Consider the following 19,744-nt stretch of genomic DNA (forward strand, 5'->3'; position numbering starts at 1 on the left):
GTTCCTTTTTCACTTATGAACTCTTAGTTACAAACATTTCTTAGTTACAGGCTCTTAGTTACAAACAATTCTTCTTGGACTAAAAGAGAATTTGAATTGATTAACCTGAGCAAAAAAAATTTAATTTCTGTTTCCCCAAAGCTGCGTGATCTAGGTATTTCAGCTTCTATGAAACTATGATGCTATTTTCTAAAATTCATTAATCAAAATATTAGTTCCTTTTACTAATTGGAACGTAGTATAGATTACTAAAACTATGTGTGTCTTTATGCATTGAAATAATCCCTATCTTCTATGGCTATTCGTTTTGTCATTTTAAAAATAATATTGCTACAGATTGGAAAGATGTATTGAGTATCATTTAGTTTTCCAGTGGTGAGAGATTAAAATGAATGACATAGTATTGATAATTTTTTTTTTTTGTATTTTTCAACTAGCATCTGAACCTATTTCTTTGAAAAACTTAAAAAGGCGATCACAATTTTTTGAACAAGGTAAACTACTGAGCTAAGAATTCATGGTCTTTCATGGATTTGCTCCCACTCTCCAGTCTTTCCTCATACTCTGTGGTGCTGGGCGCTGAGCCTCTTCAGCTGGGCTGTCGTTACGACTGGGCAACGTAACCCATCTCCCTTCTTTCCTTAGGGTCGTCAAGCTTTTCTTACAGTTCATGGGTCTACCTCTGTGGTAATGGGTCTTTGCGTGCCTTTGTATACCTCTGAAGTTTTTTTTTTTTTTTTTAATTAAACAAAATTGAGATGCTGTTTAAACACACACTTTTTGCCACTGGGTGACAGTAAGAAATGAGGAATTTCATTTATACCTTACTGCTTCCTACAAATTGCATAAGATTAGATTACACCAACATACAATTGGCCGGCTTTTAAAGAGTCAAATTTCCGGTTATGGAAAATGCTCTTAGTAAAGAGCAGAGTTGTTTATTGCTACTGGGATGATGGCTTTGGAGTGTTAACAGGACTGCTCTGCTGACTTTGAAGTCAATTAAAAGTAAATTGTGGCCGCACCTGCGAACAAGCGCGTTTTGCGAGCCTCTGTGTTGGTGTAGTTGGGCAGCGCTGCTTTTCGGTGTGCTGTGTGCACGTGGCATTTTCTCCTCGCTCACGTTTGTCTAATGCTCTGTCTCGTGAATGCAGTTCACCCTCTGTGTTTCGCAATCAAGAACTTAAAAGTAATAGCCAACATTTGAGATGCAGTGGCACGGGCAGTGGGGAGTGTGCTGCTGGTGTCTGAAATGTTACTCTTCCTTACTTTTAAGATTATCAGAAATATTTACAAACTTGCTTTATAACATGATACTTACTGGATTCATGTATTTTGTGTTAATCTCCTGATATTCTTCCTGTGGTGAGTTAAGATCTCTTTTTGACCATACATGGAAAGAGCATGTGCAAGGATCTATTTGTGCCTTAGTGTTTGTGATATTTTTTGGTTAAACAACTGTTCTTTTGTGGTCATTTAACTGAAACAGTACAATATTCTTAGCTCAAATTGGCTAAAATAAAGCAATTCCTTTTCTTTCTCCATCTTAATTTTCACTTACTTCTCTTCAACAGGCTATTTTAGGGAAGAATATTTTCCTAAATCTCAAAGCAGTTTTCTTAAAAATATGTGTAAGTGAAAAATTTGTCTGATAGCTGAGGTTTCAGGAAAATTAAAAAATACTGAATGTTAGTGTATTTTATGACATTTATTTTACATGTTTATAATCATTGTCCTACATGCAAACACACACAATTATGTAGACCCGCTAAGAATAAAAAAATAACACTCTGCCCATAAGTTTACACACGTAGTCTGAATATTTGTGTTTTAAATAATAGAGGAGAGGAAAATGCTCCTTGAACATGATGGTGGGTGGCTTATTTCAGAAAAGTAGCTCATTGGCCCTAAGACCTGAAAAAAAATGTTATTTGCAGGGGTCACAAGGTAACTGAGTAGCAGCAAGGAAAAAACTGGGTTTGGTTGATACTGTGACATTTATAATTCTGTTTTTTCCTTCTATTAGGCCAAGCTTTGAGAATACTATGCACTTTATTAATAAAAGAACCCTGAGACCCCTTAGAAATACACCAGTGATCTAGCTGAGCATGTAGAGCTGGGGTGTAACTTCAGTATCTCTTTTTACTCTTTTTTACTGACTTTGAATTTGGAAGATACATAGCAAACAGGTGGAACTAAGGAGAGAAACTGACTGTTGTTTGAAAAAAGTATTTTCACTTAGTATACTGGCATGGAAATAGGTAGTGATACAACTTTCTGAAAAGGATGATTTCATAGAAACAAAGACTTACGCTGTATTTTTTTTCTCTCTCTTTGCCCATGTGCTACAGGAAGCTCCGATTCCGTGGTGCCTGATGTAAGTCCTACTCATTTGGTGTTGGAATAAAGCAGGAGGCCTCGGTGGGGCTGAATTAGCACAGAGTAGCATTGCTTACCATTGTTTTAAGCTACATAAGAGTTTCTCCAGGAGTAAGCTTTCCGAGATGCAGAGACCTATTTTGAAATATGAAGCCAACTCTTGGTACAGCGTAGGTCAAGGGTGACATGAATAATGTATGTGTGCAAAGGTGCTCCAGCCAGTATGAAGTAACATGTTCTCTGTTTGCATCTTTTCTCTTATAACCCGGCAGCTTCCAGTCCCAACCATCAGCGCCCCGAGTCGCCGGGCGTGGGATCAAGAGGAGGAGCGGAGGAGGCAGGAGAGGTGGCAGAAGGAGCAGGACCGCCTGCTGCAGGTAGAGCAGGACAGGATGGTTCGGCAGGAACTGGGTTGGCTTTGACTGTGTCTCCTGCTGTGTCAGCCTGCGTTGAGAAAGCAACTTAAAAAATTAAAAAGCCAATAACCTCATGATTAACAAATCTTTTGATATGGAGCGCATCTTATATGAAACGATGACTTTGCCGTCTTGAAGATTTCCAGAGTCCTCCATTTAAAATTATTTATTAGCCCGTGCAGATTGGTTGAGTGTGTGGCTCTCTAGTTTTGTGGATTTTCTTATGCAGGAGAGGTGTGCGGATTTGTAAGCACTTCCACCTGTGTAAACTGTACACTAGGTCCGTTGTAGAGGAATTCAGTGCCCCTTACAGTTAGCTAGGGGTGTCGGTGAATTACAGGGTTGGATGTGGGTTCAATCCTGAGTGCCTGCCCTTTCTAAGCCTGCATTTTAGCTCAGAATAAGCTATTTTCTTCTTCCGGGATGCCAATCTGATTGGGTAAACCAATATCCCTCTCTTTAAAGATAGGGGTAAAGGGTAGAGCTAGCAGAAATGTGAATGGGAGATTAACATCATTAACTTATTAATTAATTAATTAACTTGCCGTCTCGTCTTATAGGAAAAATATCAACGTGAACAGGAGAAACTAAGGGAAGAGTGGCAGAGGGCTAAGCAGGAGGCTGAGAGAGAGAATTTCAAGTACTTGAATGAGGTAGTACTGGACCACACCCTGTTCTCCCTTCTCTGCCTCGTTGGTGAAATTGGCTGTACAATGGGAGCTACACCGTTTCACTTGGCTTTTGTCACACAATCACCTATGTAGCGCTTTGAAAATACCAGGCTCTGGTTTGTCAGAATTTTGCTTTGATGTTTCCTCCTAGTTTCTCTGCAGTATCACTAAATGATTCTGTCAGTGGGCCCTAAGTGCATCTTCCTGTTCTGTGTTACGGCTCCACCAGCCACGGGTGGCTTTGTTAGCGATAATACCGTTACCATTATTTCAAGTGCAATCCTGGGCCAACAACAATAAGTATCATTTAAAACCGAACCTAGACATTGCTCTATGAAATTAGAGAAGTGCACGGATTTAGATGGGTTTCATTTCTCCCTGGTCCCATAGGAACTGATGGTCCTGAACTCCAACAGCCTGTCTCTCTCCACCCGGGACCCTGCCCTCGCCAGCCGGGGTGAAGAGTCCAAGGCTCCCGACACGGAGGGAACGCGGGCAGAGGAGGAGACCAGGCAGCAGCAGCACGAGGAAGGCCTGAATGAGGACCAGAGCAGAAAGCTGCTGGAACAGCTCACTCTTGAGAAAGAGAGGAAGCTGAAGGAGCAGCGGTACCAGGAAGAGCAGGAGCAGAAGCGGCATCAGGCAGAGGCCGAGGCCGACGAGCAGAAGCGCCAGGCAGAGAGAGAGAGGGAAACTTCCATCAAAATATACCAGTACAGAAGGTCTATCCCCACGGCCGAAGGGCGGGTGGGGTTTTTCAGTTGGCGTGGCTTCGCTGTATCCGTTCCCCACGTCCGAGGTACCGGATTTGTCCTGCCGCTTCCCACTACCCTCACTTTACACAGAGGAACACGAGCTGAGTGAAGCCATCCCGCTGTCAGTCTGATCCTGTCACCTTACTCCTCTGCTCAGTTTCCATATGGCTCCCTGTCGTGTTAGAACACCATCCAAAGCCCCCACCACAGCTGGAAGGCTTGTATGAGCTGGGTCTCGGCCTTCTGGTCTACCCGGCTTCCGACCACTCTTCTCCCTTGGTCACTTACAGTCCCACTGGCCTCCTTTTCCTTCCATGAAAATGTCCAACTACTCTGCCCCAGGACTTTTGCATTTTCTACTCCCTGTGCCCAGAGAAGTCTTCCCTCACGTATTTGTATGTCTTACTCATTTTCTTTAAGTCTCTGCTCAGGCTTCTTATATCACTTGCTCAGACTTTCCAGAATACCTTATCCGAAATACTTGCCTCTTCCCCACTCCTTCTCTCAGTATATATTTCCCTGCTTTGCATTTGCATTTCTTTTCTTTTTCTTTTTTCTTTTTTGAAGGGGGAGGTAATTAGGTTCATTCATTTATTTTTTTAGAGGAGGTACTGGGTATTGAATGCAGGACCTCGTGCATGCTAAGCATGTGCTCTGCCACTTGAGCTGTATCCTCCCCATTATGCATTTATTTTCTTATCTGTTAACCTGCCTGTTGCACTAAAATGTATTATGAGGACAATAAGTTTGTTTACTTCGGAAGCCCAGCCCAAGGACAGTACTGGAACAGTACAGCACTCAGTGTGTATTTGTGACTGAATGAACTGCAAATGTCTGTTGGTGGTAGTAGGTCTGTTTTCTGCAGGGGTTGATTGAAATACTTCTCTATGTTTAGTTTTTAACTCAGACTATTCTCATAAAGAGAGTAGAATAAATTATTCTGATATCGATTTCTTAAACTCAGGGCATTAAAGTCTAATATTTTGACCATAAACTCTTTTTTCATCTTTTAGGCCTATTGATTCCTATGATATACCAAACAGAGAGGAAGAATCTTCAGGGCTGCTTCCCAGTGACAGGTGTGTGGAGCATTTAATTGTAATTTGCCTGGAGTAGTTGGCTTCAGATGAATATTTAAGGGATTGCCTGGGTGTTCTGTGGGACTACTTTAGCTCTTTTGTGGGATACAAAGAGTTCCTGCTGGTTGAACTTTGTTATCAATTGGCTTTTTCTGTGTGACCAACTACCCCTAAACTTTGTGACTTTACTTATGATTTTGTGGGTCAGCACTTTCGACTAAACTCAATTGGTGGTTCTTTCAGTTGATTGGGTTCCCAGTACATCTACCACCAGTGTCCTAGGCAGTTCTGCTTTGGGTAGTTGACTGGCTGTCAGCTGGGCCAATGAGAGCAACAGGCCATGTGTCTTTCAACATCCAGCAAGCCAGTGCAGTCTTCTCTGCATGGTGGCTGGACAGAGAAAAGAGAGAGAATTAAACAGAAGAAGTGTGCAAGGCACCTTGCAGTCTGAGGTCTGAACTGGCACAGACACCACTGCTTCTGCCACATTCTGTTATCTCAAGTCACAAGATCAGCCCAAGTTCACAGAGAGGAGGAAAACCTCTACCTCTTTATGGGAAAAGTCACAGAGCAAGGGCAATGGACACAGAAGGGTTGTGTTCATTTCTGTCATCTACCTTAAGGTTTATTTTAAAGAAGTTATAAGCAGTGGCGTAAACTTACCAAAAGTTACATGTGGACATCCGAAATGAGAATAGCCTTTCTCTTAGTTTGATTAGGACTACTGGTCAGTTTCAGAGAATGAAGATAGAATTTCAGATACCTGAAAAGTTACACATGTATTAAAATGTCCTAAAACATTCAATTTAATGCTTTAAAGTAATTTTTAAAATGCTCTGCAGGTTCAAAATCACTAGGGACTTTGGGCCTTCTAAACAGTGTGTCTATATATACATCCAGTGTATGACCATTAATTTGTGTTTTCACAGCTAAAATTTCTTCTTTAGGAAGTTTGCCTTACAGATAAGGAAAGATTCATTTATATAGGCCATCAAGGTGTCTGACTAGGGCTCAGAGTAGACAGGGAAAAGAACAGGAATGTACATACAGCTAGTAATGGGCTGACATTAAGCTAGAAAAAAATTCTAGTGATGGATGACCTTATTTATAATGAATGTTTCTGGGTAACTGTAGATCATTAAAATGTGTATAGGTTTTTTTTTTTTTAAAGCTATGGGTTTATTTATATATTCAAATAAGCTTTTTAGCTCATTACTTTGAGAAAACTATTAGATTAGGAGAAGGGAAACTTAAGGAATCCTGGAAAATATGAAACACTTCCAGGCAATTGTGATTAAGCATGCACTAGAGGCATTAAGGAGTGCAGTTGGACATCATGTGTTAAAAGTATTCCCTTCTACATTAATACACATGAAACCTTCATGACTATTGTGATACATTGTATATTGCATATAATTATATGTTATATTGATACATTATGTCTGTTGTCTGCATATATGCACATGTGTGGTAATGTGTATTATGTATTATTATTCATTATTACTACTATTTGTAGTTATTGTGCCTAGGAGGGTGAGAGTGAGATCAGCAAGTGTTGACAGATAGACCTAAGGTCTATCATTACAAAGTCAGCCCTTTTCAGAAGCTGCCTGTGTCTGCGTGCTCCGGTACTTCTTTGGAATGCTAGGATAGCATTTGGGGAGTGGCTGTTTCAGATCAAAAGCCCCACAGGTTGACTTCTTGACCCTTGAGCAGCAGCACGAAGGAAGTGTTGACAGTCTGATGTGAGGTGATCAGATGACAGAGGCTTCATACAGCCTGGTGAGATTGAGATCTGAAATAGAAGAGAGTGAAAGCATTCAAGTTGTTTAAAAATCGTAGACTTTAACCAGGATCAGACTGGAGAGGATTTTCACATGTTTCTGTTTCTACCATCAAGCTCTTTTCTCTTTAGATATATCACTGTTTTCTGCTAGTTTGTACAACATGAAAAATTCCTTGGTATGAAAAGAAATTCAGCTTTCAACAGGCATGTGAAATAAATCAACTGCTTTAAAAAGTAATCTTTTTGGTGTTCTTACTTAATAAATATGAAAAGGGTATTCTTAATGTGACGTATGCAATATGTTCTGTGTTTTAGGAATAAATCCAGATCCACTACTGAGCTGGATGATTACCCCACAAATAAAAATGGTAAATGTGATTTTTTTTTCAAAACTCCTCTGCACGGTTGCTTAATTATGCTATCGCACACTATGATTAGTATTTTTAAGGTCAAGATATTTCAGGTTCATTAAGATCACATAATTAAAATACTACGGATTTTTAGCATTTGCACAAGAACAAAATTATCTTGTGCTTGTTTTGGCTTTACTTTATGGTGAAGGAAGTGCTGAGAGATTAAAATGGTTTTAAGAAGCTAAGAAAATATGTGGAAATTTTGCAAAGTGATGCTGATACCGTTTAGAGTTTACTGCTGGAGTTCGTCTTGCTGCCAAAGAATTGGGACAGAAAAGTTTTCTGCAGAGTATTAGGGAAATTGTATATAAATCTGAAATGGCATATAAACCTGAAACTGTATGTTTAAATGAGTTGTCAAAGAACTCAGAATGATAATGGTTTTATTAAACTTGGGAAAAACAATTTGGAACCTGGTATTTTTAGTATAACTTGTATTTACAGGGATGTGTAACTGAGAGAGGAGAAGTAATCAAAAACACCATTTCCAGCAGGGTTTGCATACCAGGTTTGAGGAAGTAGGGTGCTGGTCAGTGATGCAGGTGAGGATAGAGGTGAACTTGGTGGACGTGCCCATTTAAGTGGATGGCTGCTCCCCTGCTCCGGCCTGTCACTTCCGTGTGGGAAGATGCAGACCTGTGATTGCCAGCTCTTTCTGTTGTAACATAGAAGTTTAAAAAAAAAAGTCTGGATTTTTATATTATCTTTTGAGTGTTTGACAAGGAATTAAAAAATTTTTATAACCCTCTGTGAGCCAAACAATATCCACAGGCCCCAGCGTTCTGAGGGCAGCTAGTTTATAACCTCCGGCTGAAACCTGTAGAATTTATAGTTCCTGATAGGTTTTCTGACCACCCCTTTCCCTTAACTCATAGGACCTTCCATTATCTGGCCCTAGTTTAACTTTTCAGCCTATTTTGCTGTTTTCCCCATTAGGAACCCTTAACTGTAGCCAAATTGTTCTCTCAGTTCCCAACTTACCAGATGCTCTCTGATCTGGTTCCTCTGGTCTCACCTGTTTGGAGTTCCAGTTTTTCCTCTCCTGAACTTGTCCCTAAGCTATTATTAAAATGAAGGTTTAAGTACTTCAACCTGCCATGAAACCTTTTTAACCTGCAGTGATCATATTTTCTCTTGAACTTAAACACGTGACCTGTTTGTAATAGCAAATGTAACTTTCTGAAATAGTCTTGTTAATATTTGTGGCTTGCATTATTAATCTGCTTATTTTTGCATGTCTGTTTCCTCCCCTTTACTAACTGTAAGCTCCTGAATAGCAGACACTAGACTTTATCAAACGTTTTCTTGAAAAAAACCTGAGTATGCTAATAAGGCATCTTTAAAATAGAAGACATTGAGAATCTGACCAAATTGATAAGCTATGTGTAATACAGGAGTGTAAACATAGGTGTGTATAATAAACCTTTGGTGGCCTTGTTCATTGCTTACTAGAAGATACACTAAGGCAGAATAAATTTTGAAAGAGTAACAATAGCAGTGAACCCTGAGAGTGAAAGAAAATAAATCCTTAGATAAAATTAATCTAACCCTAATTAAGATGGGGAGGATATTTCGCAGTTATGGATGTTTTACCAAAATCAGAAATTAATCATTAAAAAAATCTAAGGAGACAAAGCCTTCAGGATAAAACCTGACTTAACTGTTATTCATAAATTCAACATTCAAATTACAGATATGTCAGTTTCTTAGAGGAGACATAAGTCTGATACTACTCCTTGGTTATCATTCGGATTACTTAGCTATTTTTCAATTTCACAAAAGCCATTTTGGTGATGGAACATGCTCTCATTCCTATGATTTGGTCATGACTTATTCTGTGACTTAAAATCATGAAGACTCAAGTCATGCCAGCTGGAGATGCATGCGCTTATGTCTTCTGTCTCTCCCCAGGGGGAAGGTATGTGTTTTGAAAGAACAGAGCTCCCTGTTCCCTTGCAGAGTTGTCACAGCAGGCATTTCAGTGAGCATGTGCTTGGTTGATTTTAATTTAGGAAATAAGGACATAGTGGAAGAGAAACTAATTCTAGATGAGCATTTTGTAATTTAATACTGCTGAAGTCGAGGCTGGCTATTTCTTTTTCAGGCGACCTCCTTGGTATCCCGGAGTGGGCCCCCTAGTACGCCTCTGGGTGTGGAATTGGAATTTCCAGGGCTGGGAGCCCATTACTTTATGGTCCTCGGCAGCAGTCTCATTGAGAACTGATGACATGCACAATGTCAAACTTTTTGCTCCACTGTATTTGGAGATTTACCCACTATTCCTTTTTTATATGCTAATCCTGCAGTTTTTTTATGTTTTTAATCTAGGAAGTAATAGATATGTGGACCGAATTGGGAGCAGTATCTCATCACAGAAGAGCTCCAAGAAGGAACAAGTTCCATCAGGAGCAGAGTTGGAGAGACAACAGATCCTTCAAGAAATGAGGAAGAGAACATCCCTTTACGATGACAACAGCTGGATCCGACAGCGCAGTTCCAGCGTCAATAAGGAGCCTATCTGTCTGCCTGGAATTATGAGAAGGTGTGTGACGTCCTCGGAATTATTTCCTGTTCTCTGCTGTGGGGCAGATATTTAATGTGCTGGCTCCTTTGGACAGAAGAGCTGTCACCATTTCTTCTCTTGTGTAAGATTTAGTGGAGAAAGAGGAGAGCAGGTGTCACTGGGCGTGTCCTGGAGCACTGATTAGCTGCCAGACACACGCCAGTCGCTCTGCCCACATCATCTCACTTAATCCGGGAAAAATGATTTGAGGCAGGGACAGTAATTCTGTTTTTCCATATGAAGAAACTGGGGCTCGAGCAAGGAATGCATTGACAAAACCACATGGCTAAGAGGTTGCAAAGCTGGATGTGGAACTCTGAAGGGAGGGGGTGGGGTTCAGGCACTTTAATAATTTGTGCAGCTCTCGGTGCTTTCTTGGATGCTGAACTTAAAAAATTAAACCTCTGTTTATAACGAGATAACAGATTGGAATCATGACAGAGTGTGGACACCTAATCTCTGTAACTATAAGGAAAATATATGGATATAAATTAAACAGAGGTGAGGGTTTGAACTAGACAGATGCATCTGGGTGAATGAATACTGGAGGTACTTTTGTTTAGTGTTTCCACAGCTGACAAACTGAGGAACAGATAGTTCATAGAAAAAGGAACAAAGTCAATAAGCATGTATCAGATCAACACTACTCCTAAAACAATGATATACCTGGTTTACGGGATGTGTAGAGAATTAAATGGTTGATTAAATCTAGCGTTGACAATTGTATAAGGAAATAGGGGTTCTTTTTCCCATCTGGGTGGGAACACATTTTTTGTTTTGATTTTGGTTTTTGTAGTATTTATTAAGCAGAAATTTTTGTCTATACCATGTGAGCAATTTAGTTTCTGGCACTTTATCTTCTGGGTATATTTGGATAAGTATGCACAGATATCTCAAAGGATATACACGATAGCAAAAAAGAACAATCAGAATATCTACTGATAAGAGTGTACTTAGTGCTCATTAAGTAAGCAGCAGCACACTGAAGAGTGGAACGCTACGCAGATGTTAAGGAATGGAAGAGACATTGCTGCATAGTATACCCCCTCAACATGAGTAGGTTAAAATAACAATTCATTACTCCTACAATTTTGAGTGATGGCTGGGCAGTTCTTTGCCTGGTATTGGTTAGGGCATATTTAGAGCTGAGGTTGGCAAATTTTTTGTGTGTGCAGGACCAGACTGTAAGTAGTTTAGGTTTTGAAGGCCACATATGTCTCTGTCATGTATTTTTCTGTTGTTATTTTTTTATGACTTAAAGTATAAAATGCCCTTAGCTCATGTGTTGTGTGTATCCTGGCAGAGGGCTGGTGTAGATGCTCCACTGGGAGCTCAGTTAGGGCTGCTGGTTGGGAACATAGGCCCCTCCACACAGCTGCTCAGGCTCCCTCGTAACATGGCACCTGGACTCGGAGGAAACCTTGCAAGAGGATCAGCCCTAACGTGCAAGTGTTTATTAAACCTCCACTTGTGTCACATTTGCTAATGTCCCATTAACCAACATGTCGCCTGGCCAAGCCCACAATCAGTGGACCACACACAGGTATGGATACCAGGAAGATGATCCACTGGGGGCCACCAAAGTACCATCTGTCACCTGCACTGACATGAAGACAGTTCTAAGAAAGCACATATTATGTGGAATAAAGCAAGTTTATGAAGAATCTGTGTTGTGGAATAATCCCCTTTGTTCAAGAAAAACACACGAACATGTTATGTATGTATATTACGACATGGCTATACTTATTTAAATTTGTATGTATATGCAAATATGTGCTTGCATATATGAAAAAAGTCTAGAAGGATACACAGTTAACGGTGGCTACTCGGGGGGCTGGGGCAGGTAAATTGTAAATAAGAGGTGGGGGAACCTTACTCCTCCTTCAGATACCCTGCTGTATTGCTTGGCTCTTTCTCATCATGATGATATAGTACTTTTATAATTTGAAAAGAAACATGTATTTCAAACTTGGGATAAGAGAGAAGGTTTAAAAAGTAGTAACAAAATTGACCAGGTAGGGAAAAAAAAACGTAATTTGGAGTCAAACTTTGTAGATCAGAATTGATGTTAAGCACATAACTTCATTTAAGAGAGGTTTTCCAGAGTTGTATTTAAATCAATTAGTGAGCTAAATGCTATTTTACCTGCATATTCAATTTAAGAGAAGTGGCTGGAGAATGCTTCTCTATTGTGGACATTAAATGGTTGTTTCATTTCCCAGTTTAGGGCAGAGAGTGGATGAGGGCTGCGCAGTAGGAATGACCAGGGTTACCTTGGGATCAGGGAGACTTTGGTTTGAGAGCCAATACCACCACTGATCAGCTCTTTTCACTAGCTAGTAAAACTGGGCAAGGGACCTTCTATGAGATCTGAAAAAAAAAAATCATGTACTGTTGTAAAGATTAAATAAACTTAATATTTTTGTGACAGTGTTTTAATACCTGACATATGTAAATGCCTAAAAAGGTGTTTTTTTGGTTGGGTTTTAAAAAATTAAGATTGATAAGTCTAAACAATTGAAGATTTAACGGATGTGTGTATGTCTTCTCTATCCTAATATTTTGTCTTAAAATATTTTTCTTAGTATTTTTCTTTCTACTTTGGCATCTTTTTTTTTTTTTCTGAGCAGCAAGTACATGAAAATAAAAATAAAGGAAGGTTAACTGAGTATGAAACATGATGCCTCTCATGAAAGGCAACGTTAGTGGTTAAAGGTAATTTTATATGTAACTGGACTTGTTAGATTCATACCTGCTCATAAAATACATAACATGGATATTTTAATGACTGTCGTGGTGTTAAATAGATGTCTAATTGAATGTGTTTTATAATGTTGATGAATCCTTTCTATGTTTCAGAGGTGAATCTCTGGATAACCTGGATTCCCCAAAAACTAGTTCTTGGAGACAGTCCTCTTGGCTCAATCAGCCTTCAGGGGTCTACGCCTCTTCCTCTGTCCAAGACTTCAGTCGTCCCCCACCACAGCTGGTGTCCACATCCAACCGTGCCTACATGCGAAACCCATCCTCCGGCGTACCTCCTCCTGCAGCTGGCTCCGTGAAGACCGCCCCACCTACCCCGACACCGCGCAGCCATTCCCCTGTGGCTCCACAGCCACGCAGCAGGTGAGGCCCTTTGGGTTTTTGCACTTCTTTCCTTAGTCTCGGGGTACTTTTTCATTCAAAATTTCCCAAAATCTTGTCCCAGCTTTCCAATGAAAAAGAAAAACAAGCCTTTTTGAATGTGTCAAGTTCAGTGTTCCTTTATCAAATCAATGAAGAAGGCTTCTTTAATATCACCCCATGCCAACCCAAGAGCATTTATAGATGTCGCCTGAAGCCACTGGAGGCCTTAGAAATGTTTAGATCATTGCCACTGTCTTGTTTGCTTGTGCCTGGGGTCAGTGTCTTAGATGCAGACGTACCTGAATAGTTCTCACTGGGGAATCATAAAAATACACAGTGGCTCATGAATGTATAACAAATTTATGAGTAAAAGCCATATTAGAAAAGGTCTGGCAGCTTTAATGAGACTATGTTATAACTCATTTTATAGGAACTGAGCATAGAAGGAAAACCTTATCACCAAGCTCCATCATCTGTGGAACTTTTAAGGAGGCAGATTAAAAAACAAACAAAAAAAAGTCTTAAGCCAGATAATGCTTTGGGGGGTTTTTGAATTCCAAAACCATTGTTTGTCTCTTATCTGATTTGCTGACACCTTGGTCAGACAACCTCACCTGAATTCTGCAGGTCATATGCTGCGGGAACGCTAAGCGTTACAGTGAATGATCGTGACACTTGCCTTTTGGTTTGGACTAAAGCTCAGATGATCAATGTGTGCAGAGCTTTAGATCTCTGTGGCTTCTCCACAGATCGGTGATGCCTCCCGAAGCCACATACAGCAGTGTTTCTGCTGAGACCTGAAGGGAGTTCTGTTGGCATATCCTGCCTTTGGTCACCAATGAAATATTGCAAAGTGGAAACACAATGATTAATATTGGGATTTTTTTTTTTTTAGCTATCAATTAAAGGATTTTGTTACATGAAGATATTTTATATCCAGCTAAAATGTTACTGTGTCAAGATATATAGAACATGTATCAGGGGGTTTGAATTAGGAGAAGGGATGGGGACTTAGGGTAAATTTGGAGGGAAGATGAGGGCCATAGAGATGGGGGAGGGGAGGGAGGAGAGAGAACCCATTTCCTTACTGAGAACCCCACCCTCAGAAAGCAGAAAGAAGGGGCTGGGGGCTTTTCTGCCCTGAAAAGGTCTCTGTCTAGAGCACATGGTGCCCATGAGACACCTATGCCCTTTCCAGTGTCACTGAAGTGCTGTGCCAGTCCTGTGGTTGCAAAGATAAGAAGTAGCCTTCACCTTTCCACCTGGGAGAGGAGATAAGACTTGTAAACAAAGGAAAGGAGAAACTCACCTTCCCTGTCTCAATGGTAGCTGTCGAGCAGGCAGTTTTCATTTTGTTCTACACAGAGGCAGTCCTGCAAGCCAGAGGCACAGTCCGGGAAGCACTGATAACTTCCGCTTAACTAGAATATCTGGTAAATGAGAAAATAAGGTTGAGATGGTAGGTTGAACAGACTTGCAGTGCCTCTTGGAAGAGGTTGGGGCTGCTGTTCTGATGGGCAGAACGACACGATTCGGGTTGAGCTTTGGTGGATTTACCTGGCAAGAAGGCATCGGCTGGATGAGAGGAGAGGGAGGTTTGCTGAGTACAGATGTGGTCCGAACGGGATAGTGGCATGAAGTGCAGGGGGGACTGATGCCGCTGGAACTGTTCACATGTATGAACAGGTGTCGAGGGTTCCAGAGCCTTCACAGAGATCCTTCGAGGCCCAGTATAACCAGGGCATGCTTCGGTTGGCTGGTGGACGTTTCCCTCCCACAGATACATAAAGACTTCCTGGAGAACCATGATCCATGTTAACACCAGACGGTGACTTTTAAATAAGAACCTTGAGCTGCGCCGATGAAAGCCTCCTGTCCTTGTCCCACGTCTAGGTCGGTCAGTGGGAAGCGCGTGTGTTCCTACTGCGATAACATTCTGGGCAGAGGAGCCGCCATGATCATCGAGTCCCTGGGTCTTTGTTATCATTTACATTGTTTTAAGGTGAGACCAAGCCGCACAGCCTGCAGGCCCCGCACCGCTTGGCTGGGAGAGCGCATGGCTTCTTGGCGAGCGCTGGGTGTGGACATGCCACTAACAAGCTAGGCGCTGGCTGTGTTGGTCTGTGCTGCACCTGGAATCACACACTGCCTGTTACTGCTGCTGTGTCCTCCAACCTTGAACCTGGTTTCAAAAATTAAGCCTGGAAGCACTGTGCACTTCCTATCTCATTTGCTAAGATTCTATAAGTAAAATTTATGGTGCATAAATGCTTTCTCTAAGATGCCATCATAGGCATATTTAACAAGTAGCTCACCAAGGTGATTAACAGCATGGGGATGGGCAATTAAAAGTGTCCAAAAGTCTAGCTATGAATAGGGAGAGCAGGGAAGGGAAAATTTTGCAAATGCTTTTTCAGTTGCACAGCCTGCTTGCACCTGAGGTGATCTTGCACATAAGAAAGAATTAAGGCTATCTAATGACCTTATTTTGCAGTATCTGTCTTTAGAAACACATCTGTTTATTGAACTTGTGTTGGGCTGGTCCAGTTGTTGATCCCAGAGTCTTGCGGACCTCAGCTTGTTTAAGCTTGTGTGTCTCTGGCTTGGGTTGTTCCCAGGCAGAGCAAATTACTGTTTGAGCACGTGGAATCAAACTCCCCAGCCTCGAAGGGAAAGCGCACATGTGAACACTTGTCACATCAGCGCTGTGGGGATGCCCAGCCCAGACGGAGAGCCAGAAACCCAGTCTTCCTGCCATCCCTCCCGCCCGCCCTCCCTCTGCTGCTTACTTCCTGGGGCGCTTTGTCCTCTGCCAGTTTCTTGGGAGAAAGGAAGACTCAATTTCTTTAAGCCAATCAACGAATCATTTCTACTTTCCTGGTATATTTAGAATGAAATCTTGGCTCTGAGAATCGGCTTTGTGAATTCTTTAATGTCTCATCTAGCAGGCTTCATTTTAATCTAATTATCCTTTGGCCTTTTTTTTTTTTTTTAATTTCTTTGCTGAAATATATCTAAGAGTTTAGAGGCTGCATTTTGCTCAGTTTTTTTTTTTCCCCCTTTCTGGGAGTGCCCCAAGATTTCTTGAGCTAAGTATGGATGTTTCCTTTTCTTGTTTCTGTTCTTTTGTCTCCCAGTGCACGGCCTGTGAGCGGGACCTCGGAGGCTCTTCCTCAGGAGCCGAAGTCAGAATCCGAAACAGCCAGCTGTACTGCAATGACTGCTATCTCAGATTCAAATGTAAGAGAGCAAATCAGGGAGAAAATTTCTTGCCTTTTACGGAGACCGCGGGCTCCCATGCATTTCATTGAGCCTGCGACCCTCTCCCCTTCAAGCTCCCTGCCCTAGAAGTCCAGGTTTTAGGAACCTCAGTGTGTCCTCTTCACAGAGGGTCCCGTGAGTGGGTCAGTGCTCAGGGTTCCAGCCACATGAGAGAGGGGTTGTGGGGACAAGGAACTGGAGAGTCAGGACAGTGCACGGTGCTGTCTGCTCAGGGTCTGGAGAAAATTCTAATGACTCAAAGAGACCAATAAACTGAGACAGACCATTCAAATGAATCTTCTGTATAGACTCTAATCTGTTTCTTGGCTAAGGATTGGCCCCTCATCATTAGCTGATTTCTGTTATTTACCAGTGGGCTTTGATTATATGATTTAGAATATGACCAACTTTGAAAACAGTGGTTTAAAAAGATAATAGTAAGTTTATGCTTTTTTGCTATATAAAACAGACCACCAATATATATAATATTCTAAAAAGGAGAGCATTAATTCTGATTCAGTGTTTCAGTGTCATTTTTGGAAAAATTTAGTTTTTTGAAGACTTCACATGCTACTTTGTGTCTAAGCATGTTTTCATCTAAGTATGTTGTAAAACATAGGCTGCATATTGTTCATAGCTACATAAAGAAAACCATTACTCTTTATATTTTGATCCTTGATGCTGGTAACATGTGTTTCTTCCTTATTGTGAAAGGGTGTTTGTTACAAGTGGTATCAGCAAAACCATATGCTTTTGAGCTCTGAGGTATTTGTATGGCCTTTATGTGAAGAGTGCTTTGGAAGTGGCTTAAGCCCAGTCAACTCTCTTTTATCTGTTGGCGTGTTTTGAGCCTTCTTACCCCAGTGATCCAGTGCCTTCCTGGATGCCACCACGGAGGTTGGAGGGTGCCAAGGCTGGGCGTGGAGCAGGGGTGCGGGGAGCGTGTGTATGTGTGTGGGCTTTTCTCTCGAGTCAACATTCCAAAGCCAAATAGAATTGATTTTTGGAATCATCATGGAGAAATCTGCCCATGCCTTTTCTCTCCTCCAGTACAAATAACAGAGAGTTGAGTGTAACCTGTTTCTATATCAGCAGTTCATTTTTCTCTCCATTTTTTTTTTGCAAATGAGGACTTCCAGAAACCGGGAGGCTGTGATTTTTGCCTCACTTTAGCCTAAGTGAGTAACAGGGTTATTCTCTACCTCGTGGGGTTGTTCTCTGCGTGGTGACTGCTACCTATCGCAGGTGGCGATATTGCAGTGTTTCTGAATCTAAGCACTTTTCTTTCTTCTCTCCTTGCCTGATCAGCTGGACGGCCAACCGCCATGTGATGTAAGCCTCCACACGAAAGCACTGTTGCAGATAGAAGAAGAGGTGGTTGCTGCTGATTTAGATCTATAAATGTCTATTGTATGTCCTTTTGCTTTTTTTTTTCCTTAAGAAATAACACTTTTCCTGGCCTCTTTAGAGTACCTCAGAGCATTATACTCTTTCTTGGTAGAACCTGTATTTTTGTTGTTTATTTATAAGAAGGTAATTATGTGTGTGTGTGTGTGTGTGTGTGTTGGGGGAAGTACAGTATTTCCTTTCTGAATTCAGCATCCTCAAAGCACCAGGGAAAAAAATAAGAATATCGAAATATTTTTGAGGCCGATAATGATCTAATTTGACTTTCTAGTGGTGTTCTGAAGAGGGTTATTTTATTGTTTTTTTTTTTATTGGTTCTGAAACATTATTTGAAATAGTTAATATAAATATGTCACTGCATTTGCTCTGTTTATTGTCATGTATGCTAAATTAATGCAGGACCATGTGGAAAATTTCACTGAGATCCACCCCCAAATTTGCTTTCTGTATCCTTCTTTTCATCTATGTAATATTGCAATTACAATTTTTTTTTAACTTACCTAACATTTTACTTGCTTGATGAGGGGAGCTCTGTTTTCTTCACCAGAATTGTCGCTAAGCAGTTCCCAGTAGAAAGTTGCTTCTTTTCATTCATGGAAGATCTTCATGGTTTGTATGCCAGAGGCTTTCTCCAGAAACTAGTGAGCCTTTCTGTTCAACTGCATTTGTAAATAAACTTGCTGATGCATTCAAGGAGTGGTTCCTTTTCTTCTGTGTGTCTGTCTGACTATCCTTCCAACCTTTTTAATCATGTTTCAGTGTGTGACTTTTCTGGATATTATATTTTATTTAGCATCTTTCCTGAGGTACAAGTTGACATACAGTAAACTGCACATATTTGAATTATACAATGACAAGATGTGACATATAATATATATACACACACACACACATATACATATATATATATGAAATCCAGGAAAGTATCACTGTAATCGTGATACTGTTTTTCTGGGAAAATTTTAACAAGGAACTTTATTTTTATTTTTGCTGGAAAGTTGTTTTTGAATGCAATGAATTTTTATGGTAAGAGGTAAAGTGAATGGTAAATTGTTGGATGATGTGCATAGAATCTTTACATATTCTTTTGTTTCTTCAGTGATAAAAGGAGACTATAACAGTAAGTTTAGAAAATCTATAGGGCAAAAAAATATATACTCGAATGTTTTAGAAATCTGGAGTGAGTGTGCAAGAATATAAAACTTTCTGTGTTTTGAGCAAAAACATAAATTGCTTGGATCCTTTATAATAATGAAACTGGAGTAGAGAATTTCAGGATATGAAAACCATACTGGAATAGGTTAGAAATATATGAAGCTCCAATTAAAAATTTAGTTCCCATTTTTATTTATTTATTTTATTGAAGTTTAGTTGATTTACAATGTTGTGTTAGTTTCTGGTGTACAGCACAGTGATTCAGTTATACACATATATTTATATTCTTTTTCATTATAGTTTATTATAAGCTATTGAACATAGTCCCCTGTGCTGTACAGTAGGTCCTTGTTATCTATTCTGTATACGGTAGTTTGTATCTGCTAATCCCAAACTCCCAATATATCCCTCCCCCATCTTGTTTTTATTTTTGTTCAGTATTCTTTATTTCTGATGATTAAGGTAATGTGTGTTTTTTGATGAAAATTTATCAAGTACCTACAGCATAAGGAGTAGAATTCTCAATTCCAGACTTCAAAGACAAGAGCTCTGTTTGAACTCATTCCATACATAGTTCCTGTGTTCCTACTTAACACTGGATTGTAAATTTTTCCATGTTCTTAAAATCATTTCTATTTATTTTTATTACTGGTTGCATACTGCTCCATTGTTTGGTTCTATTAATACTTAGTTGATAATTCCTCTACTGTGTATATCTCAATTGTTTCTAATA

General features: G+C 40.4%; 1 protein-coding gene across 25 annotated transcripts in view; it reads left to right on the forward strand.

Annotated features, from left to right (window-relative positions):
- Positions 1-18,549, forward strand: part of LMO7 (LIM domain 7) — a 189,907-nt gene extending 171,358 nt beyond the window's left edge. For 16 of the 25 annotated variants that reach the window (XM_074378343.1, XM_074378344.1, XM_074378346.1 and 13 more), the window contains 12 exons: positions 438-494; positions 2,352-2,377; positions 2,652-2,756; positions 3,356-3,448; positions 3,857-4,188; positions 5,235-5,300; positions 7,402-7,454; positions 9,828-10,041; positions 12,922-13,188; positions 15,082-15,190; positions 16,326-16,428; positions 17,758-18,549. In XM_074378343.1, the coding sequence (XP_074234444.1) occupies positions 438-494; positions 2,352-2,377; positions 2,652-2,756; positions 3,356-3,448; positions 3,857-4,188; positions 5,235-5,300; positions 7,402-7,454; positions 9,828-10,041; positions 12,922-13,188; positions 15,082-15,190; positions 16,326-16,428; positions 17,758-17,780 (1,448 nt within the window). In that variant the 3' untranslated portion in view covers positions 17,781-18,549. Of the gene's footprint in view, positions 1-437; positions 495-645; positions 688-1,574; positions 1,632-2,351; positions 2,378-2,651; positions 2,758-3,355; positions 3,449-3,856; positions 4,189-5,234; positions 5,301-7,401; positions 7,455-9,827; positions 10,042-12,921; positions 13,189-15,081; positions 15,191-16,325; positions 16,429-17,579 lie in introns of those variants that run through there. The other 9 variants (XM_074378338.1, XM_074378339.1, XM_074378336.1 and 6 more) reach the window with 9 other exon arrangements.
- Positions 18,550-19,744: the final 1,195 nt, after the last annotated feature.

The sequence above is a fragment of the Camelus bactrianus genome, chromosome 14 (assembly GCF_048773025.1).
Source record: "Camelus bactrianus isolate YW-2024 breed Bactrian camel chromosome 14, ASM4877302v1, whole genome shotgun sequence".
NCBI classification, from domain to species: Eukaryota; Metazoa; Chordata; class Mammalia; order Artiodactyla; family Camelidae; genus Camelus; species Camelus bactrianus.